General features: G+C 48.3%; 2 protein-coding genes across 7 annotated transcripts in view; both read right to left on the bottom strand.

Moving 5' to 3' along the window:
* efl1 (elongation factor like GTPase 1) overlaps window positions 1-21,374 on the bottom strand; it is a 73,969-nt gene extending 52,595 nt beyond the window's left edge. The window contains exons 1-14 of one of the 2 annotated variants that reach the window (XM_082540133.1): window positions 20,810-21,374; window positions 20,267-20,334; window positions 20,103-20,187; window positions 19,557-19,690; window positions 18,458-18,595; window positions 18,152-18,363; window positions 17,333-17,456; window positions 14,193-14,272; window positions 13,852-13,988; window positions 13,631-13,753; window positions 12,794-12,893; window positions 5,312-5,442; window positions 4,958-5,121; window positions 4,286-4,421 (exon numbers count right to left, since the gene is read on the bottom strand). In XM_082540133.1, the coding sequence (XP_082396259.1) occupies window positions 4,286-4,421; window positions 4,958-5,121; window positions 5,312-5,442; window positions 12,794-12,893; window positions 13,631-13,753; window positions 13,852-13,988; window positions 14,193-14,272; window positions 17,333-17,456; window positions 18,152-18,363; window positions 18,458-18,595; window positions 19,557-19,690; window positions 20,103-20,187; window positions 20,267-20,334; window positions 20,810-20,900 (1,723 nt within the window). In that variant the 5' untranslated portion in view covers window positions 20,901-21,374. The other variant, XM_082540134.1, reaches the window with a different exon arrangement.
* A 1,142-nt stretch (window positions 21,375-22,516) lies between these two features.
* Window positions 22,517-25,005, bottom strand: part of adamtsl3 (ADAMTS-like 3) — a 199,478-nt gene continuing 196,989 nt past the window's right edge. For all 5 annotated transcript variants that reach the window (XM_082540083.1, XM_082540082.1, XM_082540081.1 and 2 more), the window contains one exon: window positions 22,517-24,847. In XM_082540083.1, the coding sequence (XP_082396209.1) occupies window positions 24,729-24,847 (119 nt within the window). In that variant the 3' untranslated portion in view covers window positions 22,517-24,728. The remainder of the gene's footprint in view (window positions 24,848-25,005) is intronic.

Here is a 25,005-nt window from a genome sequence, read left to right as displayed (position 1 = left end):
TAGATCTGAGAAGAACAGAAATTGTTTCCACCCTGCCTGCCACCGCTTCAACTTTCTGCTTAGTCATCAGGCTTCTCAGAAGAACGCACCGAGATCCCTGAAGAAACGAGCTGTCTGATTTCAGCGTTACTAACATCACGGTTACAAAGAAAACAGACAATCTCTTCCCTCGGGAGGTTGAACACCCAGCAGCTCTCTGCCGCTTTCTCCGAGTGCTGCCCAGGACAGACGAGAAGGCTGGAGGTGTTTCAGAGAGGTGGGGGTCAAAGGGCAAAGAAACATCTTAATCCCGACAGCAAACAACTTTTACACAACTCGAGTTTACAGGACACGTTCAGCTGTTTCACTGTAGCAGCCTCAGAGGGGCTGAATACGAAAGTGTGAAAAAATCTTTTTCACCAGTGTGATCACTGGAAAAATAATCCCCTTTACTGGGATATAACAGGACACTGTGGGTGTTTTTGTTGTGTGCTCAATGTTTCCTTCAAGACTGAAAAACTCGGTGCCGTCAGCAGGAACGAGCTTCCTCCATCTCTATCAAATGTTTCCTTACTTTCAACACAAGGAAAAAAAGAAGCAGAAGAACCTGAAAGAGAGAAACTGGAGAGAATCCACGGGTCGAACAAACGACAGACGCAACAGGTTTGTGCAGAGAAAGCACCGTCATGCAAGAAAAGTATAGAAGTGTGAAGACTACGATCCACGATGACAACCGAGCACTGCAGGGCCAGTGCGACCCAACGCGCTCAGCAATCTGTCGCTCGACAGCGCCGATCCATCGCAGCAAACGCCAAAGTTATTCTAGTCAGAAGTTGCAACATCCATCACTGATGTTTGCCTCCCGCGCCTGCTGCAGCGCTCGAGGCTCTTCAAGCAGCACGACTCACTCACACCAGCGCTTCCTACCCAACGCTCGCAGTCCAATCGACACATCGGAGCGCAACCAGGGCTTCAAGCAACCGCCAACCTAGTGGGTGCCCTGCTCAGTTCAGCCACTTTGGAGGGTTTTTGAGCACAAACTGCTCTTTAAGGTCGTGCCACAGCATCTCAGTCGGCTTCAGGTCAGGACCGGGCCTCTCCGAACTTCATTCTGTTTTCCTTCAGCCGCTCAGACGTGGACCCGCTGGTCTGTGTTGGATCATTAACTCGCTGCAGCACAAATACAGACCACAGCCTGAGACGAGCAGATATCTGTTTTTTAAAAAGAACGAAATCTTCACAATAACAAGAAAACATGAACCTTTGTCAGCCTGTGAAGTCTGCCTGGGAGCTCAGTCTGACGGATCTGCTCTGCAGGCATCCAAATATGATATTAGCAAACGTCTTATCAAATTATTAGACCACAAATATTTTAGAAAGTTTTAAACTAAAATATTGTTTTTTATCCAGGAAATAACCTGAGCCGACTTCTCTGAGACGCCTGAAATTATTCCAGCAGAACATTCAACCAGTAAAACTCATAATGCTCATCACTGCTAATCTAATAATGATAATAATAATAATAATAATAATAATGTGATTTACTGTTTTTAAAGAAAGATAAAAATAAAGATTGACTGTAACCCTCACACTGGGTGGTCTAATAAAGCACAGGGCTCGCTACATTAAGGTAAACGTTTCATCATTTTGTTCACGCAGTGTGTGTCAGTAAAGGTTTTAAACCGTTGGACAGACTGATCTGCTGTCACAGCAACAACAAACATCTGTCAGTCCAACTCAGGTTTAACTAATCCAGAGTCTGAAACAGTCCCGGATCATTACGGCCCATCTGTGAGGCGTCAAAGCTGCATGAGGAGACGAGCTGCGACGTCCATTGAAGGGCAGATGGGCTTATTGATAACTTCCTTCGCTGATGCCAACTGATGGCGGCGCGTCGATATCCTAATGCACGCCTGCTTCATTATTCATGACAGCCTCACAAGAGGATTTCACACAGGTCCCACCTGCACCCAGAGCAGCATCCAGCAGCAATAATGTGAGTCAGATCGATGCTGCACCGGGGACCGCACTGAACGCAGCGCACACGCTTAAAGTGCAGCAGACGTCTGCACAGCGGACACAGATTTGAAGATTCAGAGTCACGTGAAAACGTCACGATCCAGCGGCTGGAGATCCTGGTTCAGCAGCAGTGACCTGCACCGATGTTTCTGTGAGTCTGTCTCATCTCTGTGGAGGAACTTTGGTCCTCTCTTCCTCTCAGCGATGCTTCAGCTCGTTCAGGTTTGCAGCACTGGTTCATGCACAGCTCTCTGAAGGCTCAGCCTCAACCCAACTGTAACTCTGACACTAAAACCACATTCGGTTCTCAAAAATGCCTTCAAACTTATGGGGACCAGGATTTAGGTCCCCACACACACACACACACACACACACACACACACACACACACACACACACACACACACACACACTGCAATAAGGTGACATGATCAGAAAAAGAAATTCAACAGTTTGCACCACAGACCAAAGCTGGACTCACGAATCGCTGTGAGCCTGTCATAAAGCGATCAGATAAATATGCTAAATGCATTTCAACGACATCGTGCATGCAGGAATGCCCCTGGGGAAAAATGCAAATATGTCTTTTTGTGGAGTTTTGTGTATAATCTTGGTGCACAGACACTTTTAATACTCGCCCAGCATTCAGTCACGTGTCAGGACGCAGCGATGCTTTCACATCAGCCACGGTAGAAAAATCTGTGCCAGCAAAAACATTAGTTTATAATAAACATGATTTGTACCTGAAGAATTTGACCCCGAGCCCATCGTCCAGAGAGTCCAAGCTGCTTTTTGGCAACTTGACCAGAAATGACTCATAAAGAGCCCACGCAGCCCCCCCCCAGCATCCACAGTAATGTGTGTCTGAATGTTTAAATGAAAAAGGTCACTGATGAACATGTTTGCAGTACAGACACAAAGCCAGCAGACAGCGGCGTCCACGGAGATCACAGAGGCAGATCGATAACGCGCATACAAGCGCGAGCGTCAGACGAGCACGCGTACGGTCATCAGCTGAATCGAAGGAAGGCGGTGCGTGGAAAAAGCAGGAGTTCTCACAGAAACTTGGAGGGGAGCGAGCTTTAAAGCCGTGATGTGGGAATCTGGGTTTGAGTCAGAATTTAGGTCACAAGTTTGAGGAGTGAGGTATGCAGAGGAGAAACACATGTCGGGCTGCGAAGTACTGCAGCGTCCCCGAGTCTCTGCTTCTAAGTGACAAACACACTCCTGCAGCTCCCATTGCTGACAAATGATCCATGAAGCTATGAGCTGACCAACACTGACAGCTTCACCCACAGACCCTGTTACAGAACCTGCAGTCCTCCTAGTGTCCAGCAGGGGGCGACTCCTCTGCTTGATTGAACAGGAGACTATAAGAAAATGAGCGTCACGCTCAGCTGATCCCTGATTTCAGTCTCGCCATGACTTCGATGGTTTCATCACAGGACGGTCACAGAGCTCCGTTCAAACCTTAAACCTACAGAACGACCTCAGAACTCTGCGTCTGCAAACACGCCGTCTCTTTGTGATAACATGATAATTAATGTACACAGAAATTCACATTTACAGTTTACAGCAGGCGTGCGACTTCACTGCGTTCACACGAGCACTCCGAGCTCGCTCTGACTCCGAGTCAGTGGTGTTTGTTTGGAGACAGGTTGCTTCCCACCACCTCGGCCTCTGGCCAATCAGATGCTCACTGCAACTACTTCAACATCAGCCATTAAAGCGTCTCATGTGGGGGCGCCCACACAGAACAAATGAAAGCTGGATCAGTCAAACCTGAAAGAAGGAGCCTGTCGTGTACTTACCTGCTCTCGCTCGCCTCTACCACAGCTTCTGTGCTTCACAACGATTTCCCTACTATGATCCATGATTGATACAGTGAATAAAATCATCTCTGCACTTTCAGCTCAGTGTTAGAGGCACACGAAGGATTCGAAGCTCTGTGATTGGCTGTTTCTGAATAGCTCTTTGTGAGTCACTGATTCATTTCTATACACACTCTGGTACCTCTGCCCCTTTTTGTTAAATCAAACAGCTTTGTATTGTAACACTTCTGTTCATCATGAGTGATTCAGTCCCTTTCGGTACCACAAACCCAACGACATCAAAGGGAAAACTCGACGACGTCTACCTCAGAGAAAGCCCCAAACGCTCCCGCAGGTCGGCCATTAATCCAACTTTATTAACGAGAACCTCGTGTGTGTCAGACGGCTTAGAGCCCAGGACGTCACCGAACAACAGCTGCAGCGAGGCGATGACAAAAACAAAGAGACAGATTTACCGAGGACATTTCCGGCGGGGACTTCCTGCAGCTCTTCTAGCTCTCTGCCCATCAGCAGGTAGAGGTTTTCCATGGAGCAACGGGACAGGTGAGGAATCTCAGACACGTCGTCCGAAGCGCTGCATCCCTCTGGCAGCTGACAGAGGGGAGACGAGAGCATCGTTACTGAGACTCACAGGGGAGAGAAACTTAGGTTACTCACATGATTCCTGCAAAGCACACAGGAAGCAGTGCATTGAACAGCTTTAGGATTTATAATGTGTTTTACACAAGCTGCAGTTCCACTATGATCCACTAGAGGCTCCAGCAGGGAGCTGTCCCCATAGACTCCCATGTTAAAACTTCACGGTCCTCACGGTGACACAGAGTCGTTCACAGTTTGCTGTTAAGACCTTAAAAGCTCGAGTCGCTGTTCACTCAATGCTAACCAGATATTCCTCTGTGAGGCTGAAGATAAATGATGAACACATGAGGCCGAGCGGAGGAACCTGCCGTCAGTCACAGGGACGTGGATTCACACTACCTGTCAGCCTGCATCACATCAGCTGTGCTGGGAGGAAGTGTGCGAACACAAAACTGAAGTGAAGGCAGGATCGAAGCAGCTACAGCAGCGGGACGAGACGGTCCAACGTCCCGCGAACACAAGCTGCAGCAGGCGAGCGGGGGGCTTACCGTGCTCAGGCTCTGGGCGGGGTCGTACTTCGGTCCCAGCACGAATACTCTCTGTCCTTTCCTGACCACCCCGCTGTAGACGCGAGCAAACGCCACGAAGGTCTCCTTCGCCTCCTCTTCCTCCTCTGGCTTCGAGTCTTTCAGCGTCAGGTTCTCCATGTTCGCTGAGAGAGAAACGAGATCAGATCTTGTACGCTGCAGATTTATGGTGACAGCGTGGCGGACATGTTTTCAGCTTGTGAGTCTGTGTTTGTGTGTCTGCACTGAAACCACTGAAGCACCACTGAGCATCAGCTGTGTTCAGACACATTAATAAAGATGAGCGAGTGAAACGAGTCACTGAGACGAGCTCACCTGTGCAGAGTCCTGCAGGTGACACGCTCTCAGAGTGGGAGGGCTCTCGGTGGCTCTCCGCTGCCATCCTGTCAGCGTGTCGCCGTCTCGCCTGCTCCCTGCGCTCGGCGATCTCCTCCTGAGTCAGAGGCCTGAACACAAGAGTCCATCAGAGCTGGAGACGCTCCACTACGTCACTATATGTTTAAATGTTTCATTTTACTCGCCCGAAACATAAGGAGAAAGCCTTCTGCGTCTGTAAATGATTCATAAATGATGATGATTATTTACTGTGATACATGTGGAATAATCCTGAACCAAGAAAACTGTCTGTCCCCAAATATATGCTTTAAAAATTCCACTGGACGTTTGGACTGATGCGGGACTGTGCAGGGTGAGATCCGGGAACAGGAATCTAAAAGTGTCTTCCTTCTCTCACCCCAACAGGTCACAGCAGATGGCCCCGCCCCTCCCTGAGCCTGGTTCTGCTGGAGGTTTCTTCCTGTTAAAAGGGAGTTTTTCCTTCCCACTGTCGCCAAAGTGCTGCTCATAGGGGGTCATATGATTGTTGTGTTTTTCTCTGTATGTCTTACTGTAGGGTCGACCTTACAGTATGAAGCGCTTTGAGGCGACTGTTGCTGTGATTTGCTGTGTAAATAAAACTGAATTGAATTAAACTGGCATCATCGGAGAAGCTGATGATTCCAACCCATCCTCTCAGATCCCACCACCTAAACTTATGCAAACGACTTCTCTCTTAAGCCGCCGCGGCCTTCGAGTGCTGGATCGTTGCTGAGAGGAGCCACAGTTTCCAACCCCGAAGGCAACGAGTCGCTCCTGACGCTCCCGCCTGCACACAACCCACTTCCCAGAACTGAAAATCAAGGTGAAGGATTAGGATCAGGCGTGCTCTGCAGCCGAGCTAGAAGCCGGTCAGAGGTGCAGCAGGAGATGATCCTGAACAGGTTTTTGATGTTTATGGATCGGTTCTGGGAGCAGGTCTGAGAGGCAGCATCGGGGCTCCTGTCAGCACCTGAAACCTTCTGTTCAGAAACAGACTTCAAATTCCTCCGATAGGAGAGTTTAAGCTGTAAAAACAGAACATAATTATCCCTGCATTAGTTTTCCTGCATGACCCGTGTGTGTGCACGCTGTGCGGTTGGCGTGTTAGCCCGTGTATGCATGTGCATGCCCTCTTCAAAAAGACCACAGTGACTATAGCAACACAGCTGCTCACAATAGGCCCGAGTGACGGCATGCAGCACAGAGTTCAGCTCCGTGATGACAAACCACTTTAAACAGCCCATAATTTGCCCCTGACAACAGCGGCAGCCCTGCAGACTCACTGAGACTGATTGCACCTCTCTTTAGCATAAATTGGATATAAACGGGGCCGCGGCCCGAATTCAGGATTGTAGCAGGAAACCACAAAAGAGCCGGCCCCACTGGAAGACGGCCCGGCCGTAAGAACAAATGGGCTCAGAGTGACTTTCAGCTTAAAGCCGCACGAGTCAGCTTCGCATTATTTCCCCCGAAAAGGACAAAGCAGCCAACAGATGTTTAAGCGGAGGTTTCCCCTTTAATGCCGCGTTTACATCAAACGCTGAAATAAACACAGCTGTGCACCGCGTTACGGACTTCATCACTTTTCCACAGGAGGTCAAATCAGTCGCTCACTGGTAATAATGGGAACGCCAGGACCGGGGCTCTGGCCCCGCCTGCTGCGGTTATGAAGTAATGGCTTCCAAACACTGAGGCTGGATGATCGCGACCACGAGCAGACCTTTTCCCATTGTGAAGACGGAGGAAAAAAGCGTGCTGGAAAATTAAACAATGTATTGATATTAAATCTGTCTGCAAAGCACACTTCACCGCTTTTTACTGCTGAAGGATTTTTATTGGAGATGTCTTCTACTCTGGCTCCAGCGAACGAAAATGAAACTCGGTGGTGACTCTGATGATATCTGCTCTGACATTTGCATGAAAGCTGCACAGTGAGTAAGTTAAAGGCTAAATAAAGCTCAGAGCCCGCTGTTTAGCTGGATGGAGGATTTAGACGAGTAAATGGTAAATGGCCTGTATCTGTATGGCGCTTTACTTAGTCCCTAAGAACCCAAAGCGCTTTACACATCCAGTCATCCACCCGTTCACACACAGCTGCCCTGGGACGCACTGACAGAGGCGAGGCTGCCGGACACTGGCGCCACCGGGCCCTCTGACCACCACCAGTAGGCAAGGACACAACGACCGAGACTGTCCAAGCCGGGGCTCGAACCGGCAACCTTTCGATTACAAGACGAACTCCCAACTCTTGAGCCACGATCGCCCCAATTGTTAAGATATGTTAAGACCGAGGGCCTCGGCAGACCCTGCTCACTGAGGTTTAAAGAAGCGCCTGGACTGGGACTTGGGTTCGTTTGTTTAGCGGGTTTTATAATCCTCGATGTCAAAGCAAAGCAGTTCACAAAGTCCATATGCAGTTAAATGAATAGATTTGCACTTCTGAGACTTCACAGGCTTCTTTCTGCTGCTCCACAGCAGGAGAGCATCCACCACATGTCCTTAACTACATCCGTGACCCGGCACAGTCCCTGCATGTCAGGGGTGTCCAACTCCAGGCCTGGAGGGCCGGTGTCCTGCAGGTTTAGATGTGTCCTTGATCCAACACAGCTGATGTAAATGGCTAAATGACCTCAACATGTCTTGAAGTTCTCCAGACGCCTGGTAATGAACTAATCACGTGATTCAGGTGTGCTGACCCAGGGTGAGATCTACAGCGTTTCCACTGCTACCTGTTGGCCAACGGCACAGTGGCGGTCAGTGCTACCCCGGGCCTCGACCAATCCTAGGCAGAAATCTGATCCGGCACAGATTTTATGCCGACTGCCCCTGCTATGGACTCCACATATATACACTGCAGGGTTTTTCTCAACAGCAACCACGGCGTAGAAAGCTCTTGTGGCAGGAAGTTGTGACAGTAAACTTGAGTTTTCTTTGTCCACAGTTTAAGGAGCCACAAAGCGTGAGCGGTCAGGTCGGATCAGATCACGCGAGTCCAGATATTCTGACCCTGATCAGACCTGCTGCGCAGCACTGTTTGTCTTTTTTAATGAACATGACTTTCAGCCATCACTGATTGGACTAGCACGCAGTGGCTCGCAGCGAATCTGCTGAGGTGCGATGACAGGACGTGATGTCACAGCTCTTTGGGAAAAAGCTGCAGCTCATGTCCGACATGTGAGACTTTCTCTTACTGGTGTTGCAAAGAGTCGAAATAGGAAGAAATTCAACAAATTCATCAACTTTTATGCATAAAAACATGTCAGGAATCTTTATCATTTTAGTGTCTGCACTGTCACCGGTGTCGTTCCAGTTGCAACAGCAGCCGCATGGCAGACTTACGCATTTCACATTTCATGCATGCAGCATTTGAGAAAAAGAACCGTGAGCTTTGGGCGCGCTGCAGGACGCTGCAGGTCACGCCCTCGCTATGTCGCCATGTCTGTGCACATTGTTAGCCAGTAGTGACGCTTCAAACCTGAACTCATTTCCTCCTCATCTCAAGTTCTGGTCCAAAAATCCACATTTTCAGCATTTATTAACAATTTTTACCAGATTCTCAGCAGCTCGTTGCACCTGAGCTCTGCGCCCGTCCCTCGCACCTGACACTAAACAAGGTGAAGCCACCGAGCCGTCTCTGCCTCTGCTCTGTGTTGTAAATGCTTCTGTCCAATCACAGTCCTGAGTTTCACAGAAGCGAGCGGGTTGGCCACTGGGACCTCGAGATGAGCAAAAAGACGCGCGGGTGCGACGGGGGATCGTTGTCCTCGCTCTGAGTGCATCAGTAGCTGTTGAGACGCGCGTCTCCACTTTGAGGGAAGCGCTGTGTGCGAATTAGACAAGTGGCAGCGCAGCAGCGACTCCGTTAATGATTTAAAGCTGCCGCCTCAGTCAGGATCCAACAATAATTAATGTTAAGGGTTTTTACAGGTAAGCCTTTAATGAGTTATCAGACGCTTTTTTCACTCGCAGGAGTCGACCGCTCGAGGTCGTTTCCCTTACAGATGAATTCTTTTCCTGCAGTCCTGGATGAACATGAATCGTCAGCGGCCCTCAGTCATCAGGGCTGCGATGGGCCGATAATTCACAGTAACTGCTTCTATTTTTATTTGGCATAAAGTAACGTGTCGTAGTCTGAGAGTCAGACGCCTCAGTCGTTTGTTTTCCGTGTTTCAGAACTTTTCGTGTCAAAGACTTCACTGATTTTGGGTCGGAGGTGACCCACAGCGCCAGGACCTGAGTGTTGGTGACGAACAACATGTTTATGAGGCGCCGTCAGCCGCCACACAGATGTCAGCAGAGAGGATGCACGCCTGCTGCAGGCAAAGAGGAAAGAAGCTCCCGCAGCTCATTAGCCGGGACTTTAGACAGGTTTTTCCTTCCAGCCTCACAATATCAGATGGCCTTTCCTTCCTTCCTTCTCTCTCTTTCACATACCTCCTAGTCCTCATCCTCCATGCCTCCTCTGACAGCTTGTCTATATCTCCTTTCCTCTGCTTGCCACTGGAAGTGCACTGCTACAGTTTGCAATTAGGATCAGAACTGTGACAGGAAGCTGAGAGCTGAGGCTGAATCTCTCTGCATCAGAAACGCTGCAGATCAAGAAGATGAAAACAGAGGCGGAGGAATGGAGCATATGCTGTATGCTATATGCTCACAACCCCAAAATACACTCGGCTGATGGAGCTCAGACTGGTGGAGACCCCATCATTAAACCCTCTGAGGATGAGGTGGAAGAACAAAGCTGCGAGTGGCTGCTGGTGATCCTCTGGGTCGACTGATCAGAATCAACTATTTTAAACATTAACATCGACCCACGATTTCCACATTAATGCAACGCAGCTAACAACAACATCAGCCAATCACGTGGCAGGATCGATCCAAGCTGAAATCACAAACCGTGATGAAGAGAAGGGATTAAAATTGAAAACTAGAACGTGTTGAACGTAATAATAGAAGGCACGGTGGTGCAGCGGTCAGCACCGTTGCCTCACAGCAAGACGGTCCGGGGTTCTAATCCAACATCTGGCCACAGCCAAAGCTGGGAGTGTGTGTCTGTGTGCGGCTGGGGAGGGCTCCCGTGACCCTGGAAGCGCTCGAAGCGAACGTTCAGGCCCAAAATGCAAAATCATCCTGAACTGAACTGGAAACCTCCTGCAGTCAAAGCTACTCTGTGGCATAAAACGACTCCGGAGCAGCCAAACGTCATCGCATCATCACGTCCTGCGGGGCAGTTGAACAACCGCGCGAGCCCGCTCGTTTCTGACCGTCCAAATGACCCGACACCCAAGCTAATAAACAGGAATGTGCGGAGCGTCTTCGTGTCACACTGGTTAGCTGCTACGATAATTAGTCGAGGAACACTGTAATGGAGTTCACAACATCGCATTAGAGCTTTTTACAGCTTTGCCACAACTGAGCGAATGCAGATCAGTCTGCAGTGCACAATGAGGCAGAGCGAAGACAACGAGTTCACTCTGGCCCATTAATGGCTTACACACATGCTCCGCAGGCCAGGCCATTAAACCAACACTGGGACCAACGCTGTAATGACTCCTCGACATCAATCCAAGCCTCCTGTAAGCATCTGCTTCCAATGAGCCGTGGCAGCGATCCACTCCACGCTGCAACTCGTCATCCTAGCCTTTCAAGCTCGAACACAGCTTCGCTATTCATCTCGCTGCAGGAAGTCGAAGACCTTGTCTCCCATCTTCATAAAGGGCTTGAAGACAGATTCGGTGACACCGGGCTTAGATTAATGGGCCAGACATGGAGGAAGGGAGCTGTGTGATATTAAAGCGCGCTCGCGTCCTAAGAAGAGACAGGCGGGCCAGGATAGGCCAGGACGGCTCCATCCATCACTGGCTGTTGGGGGGTTTGTGGTTTACCCTCAGTTCACCTCCGAGAAGGACGCACGGACGGGAGAGGGCCAACAGCTGTGTCCTACCACCAACCCTCCTGGAGTAAGAGACAAACTGGAGGTAAAGGTGCTCCAGCGACGCAGAGGGCACCGCAGGAAGCCAGGCACAGCACGCTCTGATGCTAGCTTCTGCCTCCAGCACGGGAACCGTTCACTCCTCTCTGATAATATACGTGCAGCTAAAACAGAGCAGTTTCCAGATGATGGGTGTTTTACAAGGAAACACATTTCCTCGTGTCATTACGCGCTTCTGCTTTCACAGGAAGTATTTTCATCTCTGACTGTGTGCTACAGGAACTGATTTCACAATAAACAGCAAAAATAATCAGCTGTGTTTCTGGAGACGCATTTATGATCCTCAAAATACAGACAGTGGGCCTTCGTCCAGACACCAAACATCCACGAGGCGCGACAGCAGCGCCACCTACTGGCTACACGCACACACACTCGTTTTCATATCATAGTGAGGACATGTCAGGGACATAATGCTTCCCTGGCCCCAACCACGACCTGTAATCCTGACACCACAAACACATTTTGAGTCTCAAACATGCCTCCAAACTCGTGGGGACGGGCATTTAGGTCCCCACGAGTTTGGTAAACTTTCAATTTTTGGTCCCCACAAAGATATGAATACACACACACACACACACTCACACACACTCACACACACACACACACACACACACTCATAAAAAAGTAAAAGTAATGATTAAGTAAACAAACAGAAAACATTAATAAATAATAATTACTGACATAGGAGTTTGGAACCTCCTTAAGTTCCTTGAATTCAAGGAATTGCTTGAGTTTTTCTTTCCAAGCTCTTTAATATTAATATTTAAGTCATAAATCACAGACATGTGGGAGGGTGAGACGTGACATCCAGGATCCTCATATATCAGCATCGTTTCCCTTGATGTTGCCGTCAGAAACAAAAGCAGCAGAGTTTTAAAAATAAAAGACATTTTATGAATACCTGACCTTTCACGCCTTTAATTTGAGGTCAGAGGTCAGAGGTCGGAGTACTGTGATACTCGTGGTGCCAACACAAACGACTTCCCAGAGACTGCATCAAATGTTTTCGCACTGTTTCCACAGGCTGCATGGAAACGGCAGCTTGACCCGACTGACCTGCAAACTCATCGACTGACCCCGTGTTACTGAGAGTTTATCGCTGTGCAGCGGAGACACTCAGGCTTACATCAGGACGCATTTCTGCTGTGGCGACGCCTCGGAAATAAAACAGGAGCCGCTTGATGCACCAAATATGTCTTAAAGACAGCGACTAGCCGAGCGAGCGAGCAGCGGCTCACACCTGCTCTGCAATGTTGAAGCAGCCGTTTCAAAGGCAATGAGACTGCAGCACTCGAGGTCAGCACCAAGTAAAGTGCTGAAGCTAAAAGGCCACAGGCTGAAATTCTTCTGATGGTGAGGACGCTTCTTGGTGAGAGCTTTGACTAAATAAGTACTGTTTTACTTTCAGTAACACACCCCTGCATGAACACACACAGACACACAGCTACCTCTGTCTGTGCTGAGGAAGGGCCTTGGCGTCCACGGCAAACATCTTGGACACGAAGACGATGACAGGAGCGTTTTCCTCACTCGAACACTGCAGGAATGCTGGGAAACACCAGGAATGAAGGAAAAGAGTCAAACACACAGCGACAGCTGAAAACAGCGAGCTGCTTCAACAACAACACGAAATCCAAACAGACCACACGCCCGACGTTACAGCGCCTCCGTCGCCCTGATGATCACTGCGAGACGTTAACGCCACTGACCCACCACACGGTCACTGACAGGTCACTGCAAACAGCTGCTATCAGTGGGTTCAACAATAACTCTTTATAATTACTGATTTTAAGCATCTAATGGTGATTATTAAGGAGCTGTGATCACAGACTGCATGACGAGGCTCCGCCGAATGTCAGATTAGTCTGAAGCGTCTGAAGCCGACCACAACGCAGCCTTAAACAAAGTCAGGCAAATGAAATCAGCTGATGCAGGATCTGAAGGCTGTGCTTCCTGTTTGATACCAACGTGAGGCTGAATACGACCAGGACGAGGCGACAGCGAAAAGAGGCAAAAATATAAAAGAAAGTAAAAACAAATCTATAAAAATGTGTTTGAGCAGGAGGTTAGTAAGAAGACGGCGACTCCTCAGGGCGGGGCCAGCAAAACAGCTGATATGGTGTCAGTAGTCCTGATTCGCTCAGAGCTACACGAGCCAGAGGAGGAGTCACCATCGATCTGCACAGATGATTGGGACGTGCAGAAGCATGCTCACAAAAGAGCTCCTGTCATTGGTTAGAAATCCCAAACAAATACTGCGTGTACGTGTGCGTGTACGTGCATACCTGTTTTCAGGTGTTGCGTCTGCTCGGGCAGCGAGTCAAAGCGGCGTGCTCCCACGCTCATCAGCTTCTCCACCCTCTCGGCCGCCATCTCTAACGGGCTGGGGAGCTTCTCACACACCATGGCTGCAGCGCGTGTTAAAGATCACCGAGGACAGGCGGGACAAAGATGTCGTGCTGGCGTCCTGCCGAGGGACGCGCTCACCTCACAGGACAAAGGATACAAAGGACGGCCTGGGAAACGGGTAACCACTGGCTGCAGATGGCAGACAGGAGGACTTTGGGGTCGGAGTGACGCGAGTCTCTGGCCATCACCTTTACCCCGAGTGACGTCACCACCTTCTCCACCTTCTCCTTGTCTCTGGGGATTTAAATAAAGAGAAAGTTCTTCCATTACGGCCGCGGGGTCGGGAACGCGTTCCCACCTGTCCTGAGAACATCACAGCTTCTGTGTGGAAACGTCCTGGCAGCTGAGAACAGTCTGTGGAACATCGCTGCCTCCTCGTGTTTCTTAGAAGGTTATTCATAAAAACTTATTTTACTGAAATAATAAAAGTTAACCAACCTCCTGATGACGACCGCATCATATAAGCTCCAAATGTTATCCAGCACGAGCTGCACGAACAGCGGCTTCTTTCCTTTGGCCTGCAGGGACGTCGCACACGGAGGAGAAAATCTGATCAGTGCAAGGAATCGTTTTCCTACGAGAAACAAAGCAGAGGAGCAAAGACCTCCTGGAACCAGAACCACTCAGGACGTTTGCTGGATTTGCCACATCAGACTTTTTCATTGTGAGTTTTTTCTCGGGCTCTGTGCGTCTTTACTTCCTGATTTATTTTGAAGGTTTTCTGTTTTTGCTCTTTTGGTTTTATTATTGGATGCTGGCCATCGTGCTTCCTGCCCACTACGTGATTTCTGCACTGGTGTCTGGGGCAGCTTTGAAACCTTCCCTATGAAATGGATCATTAATACAGGAGCACCTCAGCCTGTGAGTGTGGACCGTCTGAGGTGCAGGAATCTAAAAGGCCAACATGGCGTGCTGCACGCATCAGCAAACGGGTTCCTGAAGCCCGGAGGCCGGCTCATGACCACGACCTGATTTATTGTCCGCTTTACTCTCTGTGAGCATCATTTCAAACAGGAGCATCTTGTTTTATTCAACAAGACTTCAAACTAGCAAATGAGACCATAAACTGTAAAGTGTTTACTGTAATCAGAGAGCACGATCAGAGGACTTGCCCCCTGCTGGACACTAGACAGAATGCAGGGACCTGCAAAGTCCACTTTGACTGCATTCACCATAAACACTGCACGACTCCACCTTTAAACTAATATTCACTGACTTCATGTCGTTATTCAGGTAACATGTTTGTGCTCTTTTCATTCTATATTTGACGAATGAACAAAGTAACATCAGAGAAGCTCACTGATGCAACACTTCTCATCTACTTCTGCTGAAATCCAGCTTTTACCAGGAACATCAACAGGTGAGCACACTGAAGCCTGTGTGAGCTGTAAACACACACAACACTAAAACATGAGGTGACATATCCATGAAAAGAGGGAAAAAACACCCAAGACACAGGACAGAGGACGTTTTTCTGCAGACACACAGCGACTGCATCCAGCTGCGATTCAGAAGGTCAGCCCACACAGCTCATCCCCATCCTGTGAGTGTGCTGCTAAAAAGCCTCACCGCGTCATTCACGGGCCGGCGTGCCTGTGAATGACGAGCGAGCATGAATAAGAGGTCAGCCCCTCCATCGCTGCTCTGTTTTGCAGGCACTGACGCCTCCTCCGCTCGCCCCTGACGGCTGCAGCGCTGGCCAGACAGAAACACACCAAAACACTCATCATTCAGGGCCCGGGGGAGGGGGGGGGGGGGGGGCAGCAGCCGAGCGTCTGCTGGGAAACGTGGCCGGTACCGGTCCAATCCAATAAACATGCCGGGTCAGTCGGGACTTCAGCCTCTCGCCGTGCAGGAGCAGAAGAGCATAACACACACTGTATATAAAAGATGGAGAAATCCAAAAACGCTATCACCGACTTTTGTGATTCGACCTCTGTGGCCGTCACCAGATACCAGGAAGTTCCCCCCTAATGGCTCGTTTGGGACCTCGGACACAGATGACGTGCTGTCAGTGCTCGGTGACATCCAAATGACATCCTTGAATTTCACTCTCAAAGCTCCGCCTTCTTGGACGGCCTGTTAGTGCAGTGACCTCACAGCAGCGATATTATTGGTCACATGATGCCATTAAAATGCTCCAACAGCACAAAAACCTTCTGCTCTGATCTTTTAATGCTTCACTGAAAACTTTCCTTTTCCAGTTTCACCTCGATTCATAAATTTCTGCCTTTAACGTGGCTGCACCTGTCAGTTTATGATTGAATGAATATTTTCCTGCTCTGTTTAAGGTGCAATATAATAAAATAATATAAATACAGTTCTAAGTTATTATTTCTTTGCATGTGCACAAGACTGAAGTGTGACCTGATGGTGGCACTAAGAATAAAAACACCAAAGGTAATTATACCATCAGTGAGTCGTTTTCACTGCAGGCTAGCTGTGGGTAGAGGTGGGCGGAGCCTATCACCCTGATGCCGTTCACCTGGGCAGGTTGAGTCTTGGTTATTTAAGCTGCCTCCTCAGCCTGAGCCATTTTGGACTCAAATCTTTTTAAAGTGCAACTTCGTTGGTCTCGACTGCGGCGTGCTCGGCTCGGTGAGTACTGGGACCGCCTCTGTGAGAAAGGCTGCTGGGTGTGGCTCCCCCACAGGGTTCTCTGGTTAGGTGGAGTTGGGGTTAATCTCCTTTTAATGCTGCTGTGTGCCCACTTGGCCTGAATGTGGATTATTTGTCTGAATTGCTGCACTTTAAACTTCACCGTGAGACGCACCAAATAAAACATTGACGCATTTAAGTGGACAGGCCGGGTCCAGGTTTGAAGGCCATAAACGTAGTTTAGCATTCACGCTGATCCTGCTGTACAAACACGTCTGTTAAGCTGAGCTTAAACCTGCCTGAAGCTTTTAGTCTCGTTTGTCTCGGGAATAAAAGTCCACTTTGAACACCTGGCTTAATGTTGATGCCTCAGTTTAGAATGACAGATGCAAACGACCTCATCGACACGGTGATACCAAAGGCTTCAGCTTCTCATTGTTTTTATACTGGAAACCTTTACATCACAACTTTAACTGCATCTGTCTGTGCTCCCTTTCAGGTGTGCACGTCTGACAGGTGAGGCTGCTGCAGGAGGTGCACAGACACATGCCAACTTTGACAGTTTCAGGTTTTACATGAATTAAACCCTGCTGCAGTGATGTGGAGAACATCATCAGCTGATGTTAAACTGCTTTATTATGCTCGTCTCATCAATTGTGACTCAAAGACCAGCTGATACGGGCAACTTAACGACTTTAAGGTCTTAAAATAAAACCTGACAGCTTTGACTGTTCTCGCCTTTTATTGGCTCGCCAATGATTTCATGACCTGAACGCCGTTTCCTCAGATGGAGGCAAAGCGTAGCTGCCTGTACTCCTGCAGTGTGCTCGCTTGTCTCTGACATTTTTCTGTCCATGTGCAGAAACGTGTCACCTTTACCACAGTCTCAAACACCGCGGTGCTCTGTAGAAACTATCATCCCAGGAAGCTCTGACTGCAGACGTGATTCTTACGCCACATAAACCTCCCAGCTGTGTCACCTGAGCTCCTTTCATGATCCTCTTGGCTTTCATGCTGAGGTAGAAATCTCCCCACAGGGTTTTCAGTAGCACCTCCTTCTTGATGCCCATCCTCTCGCTGTAGATGTGAGCAAAATGCCGGATGCTGGAAAACAGAATCAGCCTCCATGAACATCCAGAAGCTTTTTTTTTTCTTTGTTCAAGGCTAACAGTGACACAGACGTGAACTTTAACCCCGGGCTGATCAGCTGAGCAGAGCTGATCAGCCCGGGGTTAAAGTTGTATTCTATATTGAAATTCATGCAAAGTTATAAATCTGGTCAATGTATTTTACTTTGAAAGGCAAACACTCAGCTGGGTCTGTATTCATGTTACATTTAAGAACGGCGCCATCTGCTGGATGATCTTCCTGAACTGCACCCAGCCCACAGGGTGCACACACAACTCGCCTTACTAAACTAAACTGGTGCTTCTGTTTAGACTGAAACAAACCTGACCGCACTCGCCTGTCCTTCTGGTTTGCGTGCACCTTTATTCTGCGTGAGGGTTTTAATGAAGACTCTTCCTGCACTGCTGTATATTATGCTTATATATGCACATCTGCATTAAAGGCTCATGTCTCTCTGCACAGAATAATCTGTAACTCCAACAGCACCGAAGCCTGTGCTCAAACCAAACTGTGGCCCTAAAAGTGACTCCGGTCAGTTAATTTACACCAGCATGAATATCATGGCCTCACGAGCCGGCTGAGCCGCGGCACTGGAGTCTTTCAGTTCATGTTCTGCGTCCTGCAGCCTGCAAACAAAGCTTTGCTCCCTCCGTGAATCGACGCCGCCTCACCTGAAGCCCCAGCCGTCGATGGCGCTGGCAAACACCACGTTTCCCTGGTCGGGAGAAAAGTAGAGGTGGGAGTCATCGACCTCTTCGAGCCCAGCGCTCCAGTCGTAAACCTGGTCTCCGCTCGACTTCTCGCCCTCTTTCTCCTCCTCCTCCTTCCCCGCTCGCTCCTCCAGAACTTTAGATGTGAACAAAGTTCCCGTCACGGCGTTCACCTGCAAGGACAAATCACGGCGGTGCACGAAGCGTACGACTCAGCAGGTGTTGGTTAGAGACGGTAAAACGTGGTTGACAGAGCCGGGTCCTCACCTGTTCCAGGATCTTCTTCAGGTGAGTGTAAGCTTCCTGAGACGTTAGCTTCAGCTCCACCACGAGCCGATCAATCTTATTAATGACCAGAACCGGCCGGATGTTCTCCAGCCACGCCTGCCGCAGCACAACCTGGGTCTGACACACACACACACACCTGCGTTTGAGAGCTCGTGGTGAAACACCTTAGTTAGAAATCAAGACTGCGTCATAAACACAGAAACTGTACTGAAGTACCAGCAGAGGGCGATAACGACGGTTTGGTTTTATTCACATTTCTTGCTGATCTCAGAGAAGCTCACTTCTGATGGCAGCGATACTGAGATGGACTGCTGAGGAGTCCCTGTCAGCATCTGTCAGCCAGCAGGAAAGTGGACCTAACACAGCTGGACTCATGTGATGTCTGAAGGCAGGATGATCAGGATGATGATTGAGGTGTGTGTGGGAGAAGGACAAAATGGAACATGTGCAAAAATAGTCGGATATAGTCTGAAAGCTGTCTGTGATGTTTAAATTTAAAGTAACTTATAAGCCGTATGATGACTGTCTCCAGCCACATGTGTAAAACATGACCGGGCAGAACGTTGACGTCCATCTGTCCCTGTACTCAACATGGCGGCTTCACCAAAACTGGCTCCCGCTGCGATCACGGTTCTGCTGATGAAAATGCATCAACTTGTTGGAAGATGTAATTACACACTAACGTGTATTTATGGGCACTTATTCTGTTACATTATGATGATGACCTGAGTGGCTCTGTGAGTATCTCAGGAGGCTGAGGTTCAGCCAATCACAAATCTCCAGTCAAGAATCTAAAACTCGCTCTGGTGGCGGAGAGTCCCAGACTTTTAAGCCCTAAAGGGGATGTGTCCCAAGAGGGTCACGGATAAGAGATCCCTAAGAGGACGTCTTAGGGAAAATCTGGGCCTCTCCACCAACTGCTCTTACAGAAGCTTCTCAGATGAGAGGTGGAACATCTTCAAGAAAGTCCAGACGCTTTTCTTTCTGAGCTCCTTGAACTTCCGAAAACCAAATCCACAGTAAATAACATTTCTCGTCCTTAAAGCGCATCTCTGAAACAGCAAGGTAGCAGGTTTACCTGCGGACACACTCCCTCCACCGCATCGACAACTACGACAGCTCCGTCGCACAGCCGGACGGCGGTGGAAACTTCTGAGGAGAAGTCGACGTGACCCGGAGAGTCGATCAGATTCAGCAAGTACTCCTGATCTCCTGAGACGAGGCACACAAACACAGAACGGCAGTTAGCATCAAACAACACATCAGCGTCCAGCACAGGTGAAGGACGACCACACGGGGGCGTTTTTACAGTTAAATTCTGGAGCCTATCACAGCTGTTATAGGGCGAGAGGCGGGGCACAGCCTGAGCAGGTCGCCACCATCACTGAGGACAACACGCAGACAACCACTCACATTCACAGCTGTGGGCAGTTTAGAATCACCAGTTAACCCACCGCCACTAACTGCATGTGTTTGGACTGTGGGAGAGAACCCACGCACACACGGGGAGAACATGCACTGGATGCAGAAGCGCCCCCTGCACACAGATACATGAGCCAGTCGGACGAACAGCACGGGGTTAGTCCTGAGGTGAAGTGAACCCCGCCGAACAAAGGAGCGTTACCGTGTGAGTAGTGCAGGGAGATGGCGCTGGACTTCATGGTGATTCCTCGGATCTGTTCATCCTCCCGGCTGTCCAGATACCTCAGCTGTGAAGATACAGCAAAGAAGAAAGAGTGAGAAACCTGCTCCGACCTGCCCAAGAAACTGCAGCCAACAGTCACTAACCTTCCCCGCCAGTCGACTGGATATGATGCCATTACTCGCCACTAAGCAGTCCGCCAGAGTAGTTTTACCTGAAAACAGGCAGAAACTTAAAAAAGACATCCTGGCAGAAACCCTCAGGAACAGAATCAGTGTTTAACACTTTTAAATAAATGAATACAGAACATCTGTAAAATGTGAGTGTTAATAAAGCTTCAAAGTCTTGAGTAGTATAGCTGTAATTAGATATGAGAACACAGTGATGCTGCCGATGTCAGTCACTTTATACATCACGCCAAATCCTGCATCCCTGTGTGTGTGTGTGTGTGTGTGTGTGTGGGGGGGGCTGCCACTCAGCAGCTGGCTGTAAGTAAATAAAGTGTGCCGAATATTAACTTGGGCACTAACGATTAAAGAGCTCCCCTTCTTCATACTCTACCTGCTAGGCAGTCCCGCCGAACAGCAATTCAGTTAAATCTTCGATCGAGTTTGGCTCGTTGTGCTTGTTTATCCTCCCACAGTGACTCACGTGAGAACTGAGATAAATGCTAAATAACTTTGACCCACCGTGATCAACGTGAGCCAGGATGCACAGGTTCCTGATGTTGGCTGGGTTTCTCTGCAGGGAGATGATCTTCTCCAGGCTGGTGTGTCCCATCGTGAACACCGACAACAAGCCCACCTTCACCTGCTAATGATGTTAGCCACAGCGCCAAAGCACGGACGGACCAACGGTCACCGGTTGGACCTGTCAGATAAGTCCCTGAAACACGGAGTGACGAGAATGAGAGCCGGCAGCGGAGGAGCCGCTAACTCTGCGGCTAACCACCACAAACTCCTCAAAAGAGGAAGAGGAGGAAGAGCACACTTCCGCTCTAAAGCAGCGACGCGACGTCCCGGGAGTCTAAATCAAGCCAAACGCACAAACCGAGCCGTGAAAAGCTCGCATCTTACAAACATGTGGGGGACACCCGACTCGCGTTGTTTTCCCGGAAGTTGATGCTGCACTTTAACCACGCCCATTGGCATACGTCCTAGCTGCGTTCAGGAGCATTTGGGGAAAAAAGAGCTTCGTCCTGGAGCCGCTGAGTTCACGCGCCGCCTCTCAAACCAAGTCAGCATTTAAACGGATGTAAACGTCACGGAGGATGTATGGAGGGCCAGGAGTGACAAAATGAATTGATTGAATACGCCATTAAATAATTAATGTTTCGTTTATCAATTCGAATTGGAATTAATTAATTAAATCTTTCAATAATTAATTAAATGCCTATTCATTTAATTTAAAACATTTAATAAATTATTTAAAAATGTATTTATTCATTCAGAATGAATTCTGACACTAAATGGAAATTCACCTGAAAAGAAAAAAAAACCCTGCTTGCCCCGACCCCCACCACCAGAAATCTGAGAAATTCCCATTTTTAAATACGACTTTTCCAAAAGTTCTTATATAAAGAACTGATTATGATGTAAAACACAGAATAGGTAGAATAATGCAGAGTCACAGGGATATTTCTAAAATCACTTTTCATTTATTACATAACTGCTTCTTTTATACTGCTGACTACAGACTATTATTATAAACACGGACACAAAACATATCAATGATCAGCGGCTGGAGGCACTTCCTGTGAGTTATCTCGTATGTTGGTGGTGTGTAGATACCAGTTAATATATAATCTGATTTGGGACAATCTGTTTTTTTAACACACTTCTTGCTCTAACTCACGTATCACCCAGAATGTGTCATGACCCAGCTGATAATGGTTTCAATGATGATAACGGCTAAAAACGTCATAACCAGTGTAAACCATCTAGACTCACCTCTGCAGGCGCCGTTGTAGATATCATAGGAGGGGGGGGGGGGGGGCAATAAAATTTAAAAGTGAAGAAGAAGAGCTGGGATTTTTTTTTTTTTTTTTTTAAAAAGCTTCACATTCACCAAACTTTCAGACAGGAGCGGGTCTCTCTTTGTTTCCAACAAAAACGTCTTTTACTCCCAAAACATGATCAAGAATTAGAAGTTTCTATCTCACACACAGAGGGTTGTGAGCCTCTGACACCATGTGTACACCTGTTGATGATGCCTCAAATTGTGCCCCCCCCCCCCCCCCCCCCTTTATGTTCCTTTCCCAGTGAAATGTGTAAGTTTCCTTTAAAGCCCCCTTTTCCATAACACACCAGCAAAGATGGTGTGGGCCACTCGCCCTGAAACACCTGAATATCACTTGATGTGGACCCGTGTCTGAGTCAGTGACAAACTCTCATCGCTCTCTGGGAACATTTTTATTTTCAAATGCAAACAAAAAGCAGCTCAGCAGTCATGAAGTGATCAAACCGTCTTTATTCCTTTGCACTGTCACCTGAAGCATATTTATGATTTGTCGCACGTTCTTTCAGCCAAGCTGGAAGTCCGCAAGCAGCGCGATGCCGTCACATCCGATTGGCCGTACCGTGCAGTCATCAGCAGCCAGAGAGAAACACTGAACACGTTAATGAGTGGTCTGTCACAACGGAGCAAGAAAACATCACATGCAAATCAAACTAGGCGAGGGGCAGCGAACGCACCACCTGATCAACGTACACAATACGAGTGCTTTATATCCTAAACAGGAGTTAAAAATACAACAGGAAGTAAGAAAATAAAGGCCTCGCACAGTCTACACTCAGAGTACGATATTGCACTTAGAACACAGTATATACAGGACACTGTACAATGCAGCACGTCGGTATGATGACCTGTACAAAGGTAACATGAGCAGACCCCGTCGGTGGAAATCAGTGTGGCGCTGGTGTCTTAGTGTGAGCTGAAATTATTCTACAAAGCTTTGTCACGGCTGAGGATCAGAGGCGGGTTAGAACATCCGTGCTTAGGCAAACTGAAGCTCCACCAGCAGCAGAAACGTGGTATCACCAAAAAACTGCTCATACTGTGTGGCTCTGAGGTTCAGGAAGCATCCCTGTTTACCGATTTAGAAGAACAGCTGTGGTGGGTTATCACAGCTGTGCCCACACAGAAGCTGTACATGAAAGATGGAACGAGCTTCTCCGTCTTAAACCTGCGTTGTTTGTGTTGGCCAGCAGGGGGCGAATCTTCTGGTTGTAAAGTAAATCTGGGTGGAAATGAGCCCACAGTCCACTGATGAGTCCGTGGCCTCGTCACTACTTTGATCTTTCATACTTATTTATTGTATTGATACTTTATAACTGAGGAGCCAGAACCTCACGTCACTACATGTCACGTTAACGAGTCAGTGGGCGGTGTCACGGTGGTGACGTCCATCTTTTGTATACAGTCTGTGTTGTGAAGAGGTTGGGTCGGACGCTCTTCACCTTCAGACTGCTGTGATTTGGGTCCATAAAAAGAAATAAAACTGAATTAAAAATCTGTTTACTTTCTGTAGTCTGGTTTTATTTGTGCTGAAGTGAATATTTATTCTATTTCAAGCAGCTTTTTTCATTACTTTTTAATTTTGTTACAGTATTTTACTGGTAAATTATAAAGACGATACTTTCAGTAAGGCTTCATATAAATTCTGTCTTATTTAACTTTATTTTCCTACATCTCGGCTCACTTATGGAGACATTTCTGCTGGACTGAATCGACTTGTTTAAAAAAAAATGTTGTAATAAGTAAAGACTGAACCACGGCTTAGATCAGTAAAGAAATCAAACAAGCACCGAACACTGAAGCTCATCCCAGAAACAAGTGCAGGATTTTAAAGGCAATGCTTTAAAATTATTTCATGTTCAAAGAAAACAAGAATTCAGTGTCAGTCGAACTCATCAGGATGGAAAAGCTGGGAAACTTGGACTCTGGTGAAGGAATGAGCAGCTGAGGCACGGCGACACCGATGTAACGGCAGGCCCCGATTAAAGGACCGCTCCAGTTTCTTAGCAGCCGAGTCAGTTTTGACCCTCGCGTCTCGCTCGGACACCGTCCGTGTCACTCGTCCGGCTTCATTAACGTTCACAGAAACGACGCCGGGAGCAGAAACGACCCGAGCTGTAACAAACTGGAACTTCCTTTTTTCTGTTTTTAACTGTGTCGTTTTATAAAAACATTTTTGAAGAATTGCACAAATAAATAAAGAGATCAGAGACAGAAAAGCGCGACGCTGCAGAGGCGTCACGTGCTGCTGGCAGACCGACCGTCTCGTTGACAAGAAAACACGCTTCTTTAAATCTCACGGGAAACTAGCTGTCTGTGTAGGAAAATCACAAACTTTATTTGATCCACATAGTGAACACTTGTCTTCATGTTACAGTTTAGTCCAGATCAGAAAGTCAAGCCCGCTCGTCCTGTCGTCAGATTTCCTTTCAGTTTGTGAAAGATTCACGCTGAAGCTCGTTGGGGTCGGCGTGCACTCACGGGCTGTCCGTCTTAGTCTTTGCTCAGGCTCCCGCCTCCTGTAGACCCATCTGTGTGTGCGTGTGTGTGTGTGTGCGTGTGTGTGCGTGCGGTTAAAACCTTCCACCGCCACTAGGTGGAGTCAACGCCACGCAGGCATGAGCTGCAGCATCTCTGTTTGTACGTGTCCACATGGCACAGCCTCAGCCTCCTCACCACACTGCAGTACTGGGTGGTGTCCTCGCATTCACCTGCAGGAAGAAGCACGATGAACACCTCATCTCACATTTAGCACCGTGAAAAACATTACAGGTGTGTTTCTGGAGGTTTTAGGTTTTCGATGGTGCAGATTTCACGGTTCTCCAAACGACAGGGAGGCCGTGCGCGCCCACAGACTCCTCCTTATCTT

The sequence above is a fragment of the Aulonocara stuartgranti genome (genome assembly GCF_965226115.1).
Source record: "Aulonocara stuartgranti genome assembly, chromosome: 1".
NCBI lineage: Eukaryota > Metazoa > Chordata > Actinopteri > Cichliformes > Cichlidae > Aulonocara > Aulonocara stuartgranti.
Note: the sequence above shows the minus strand (reverse complement) of the source record. Positions and strands in the feature narration are given on the sequence as shown.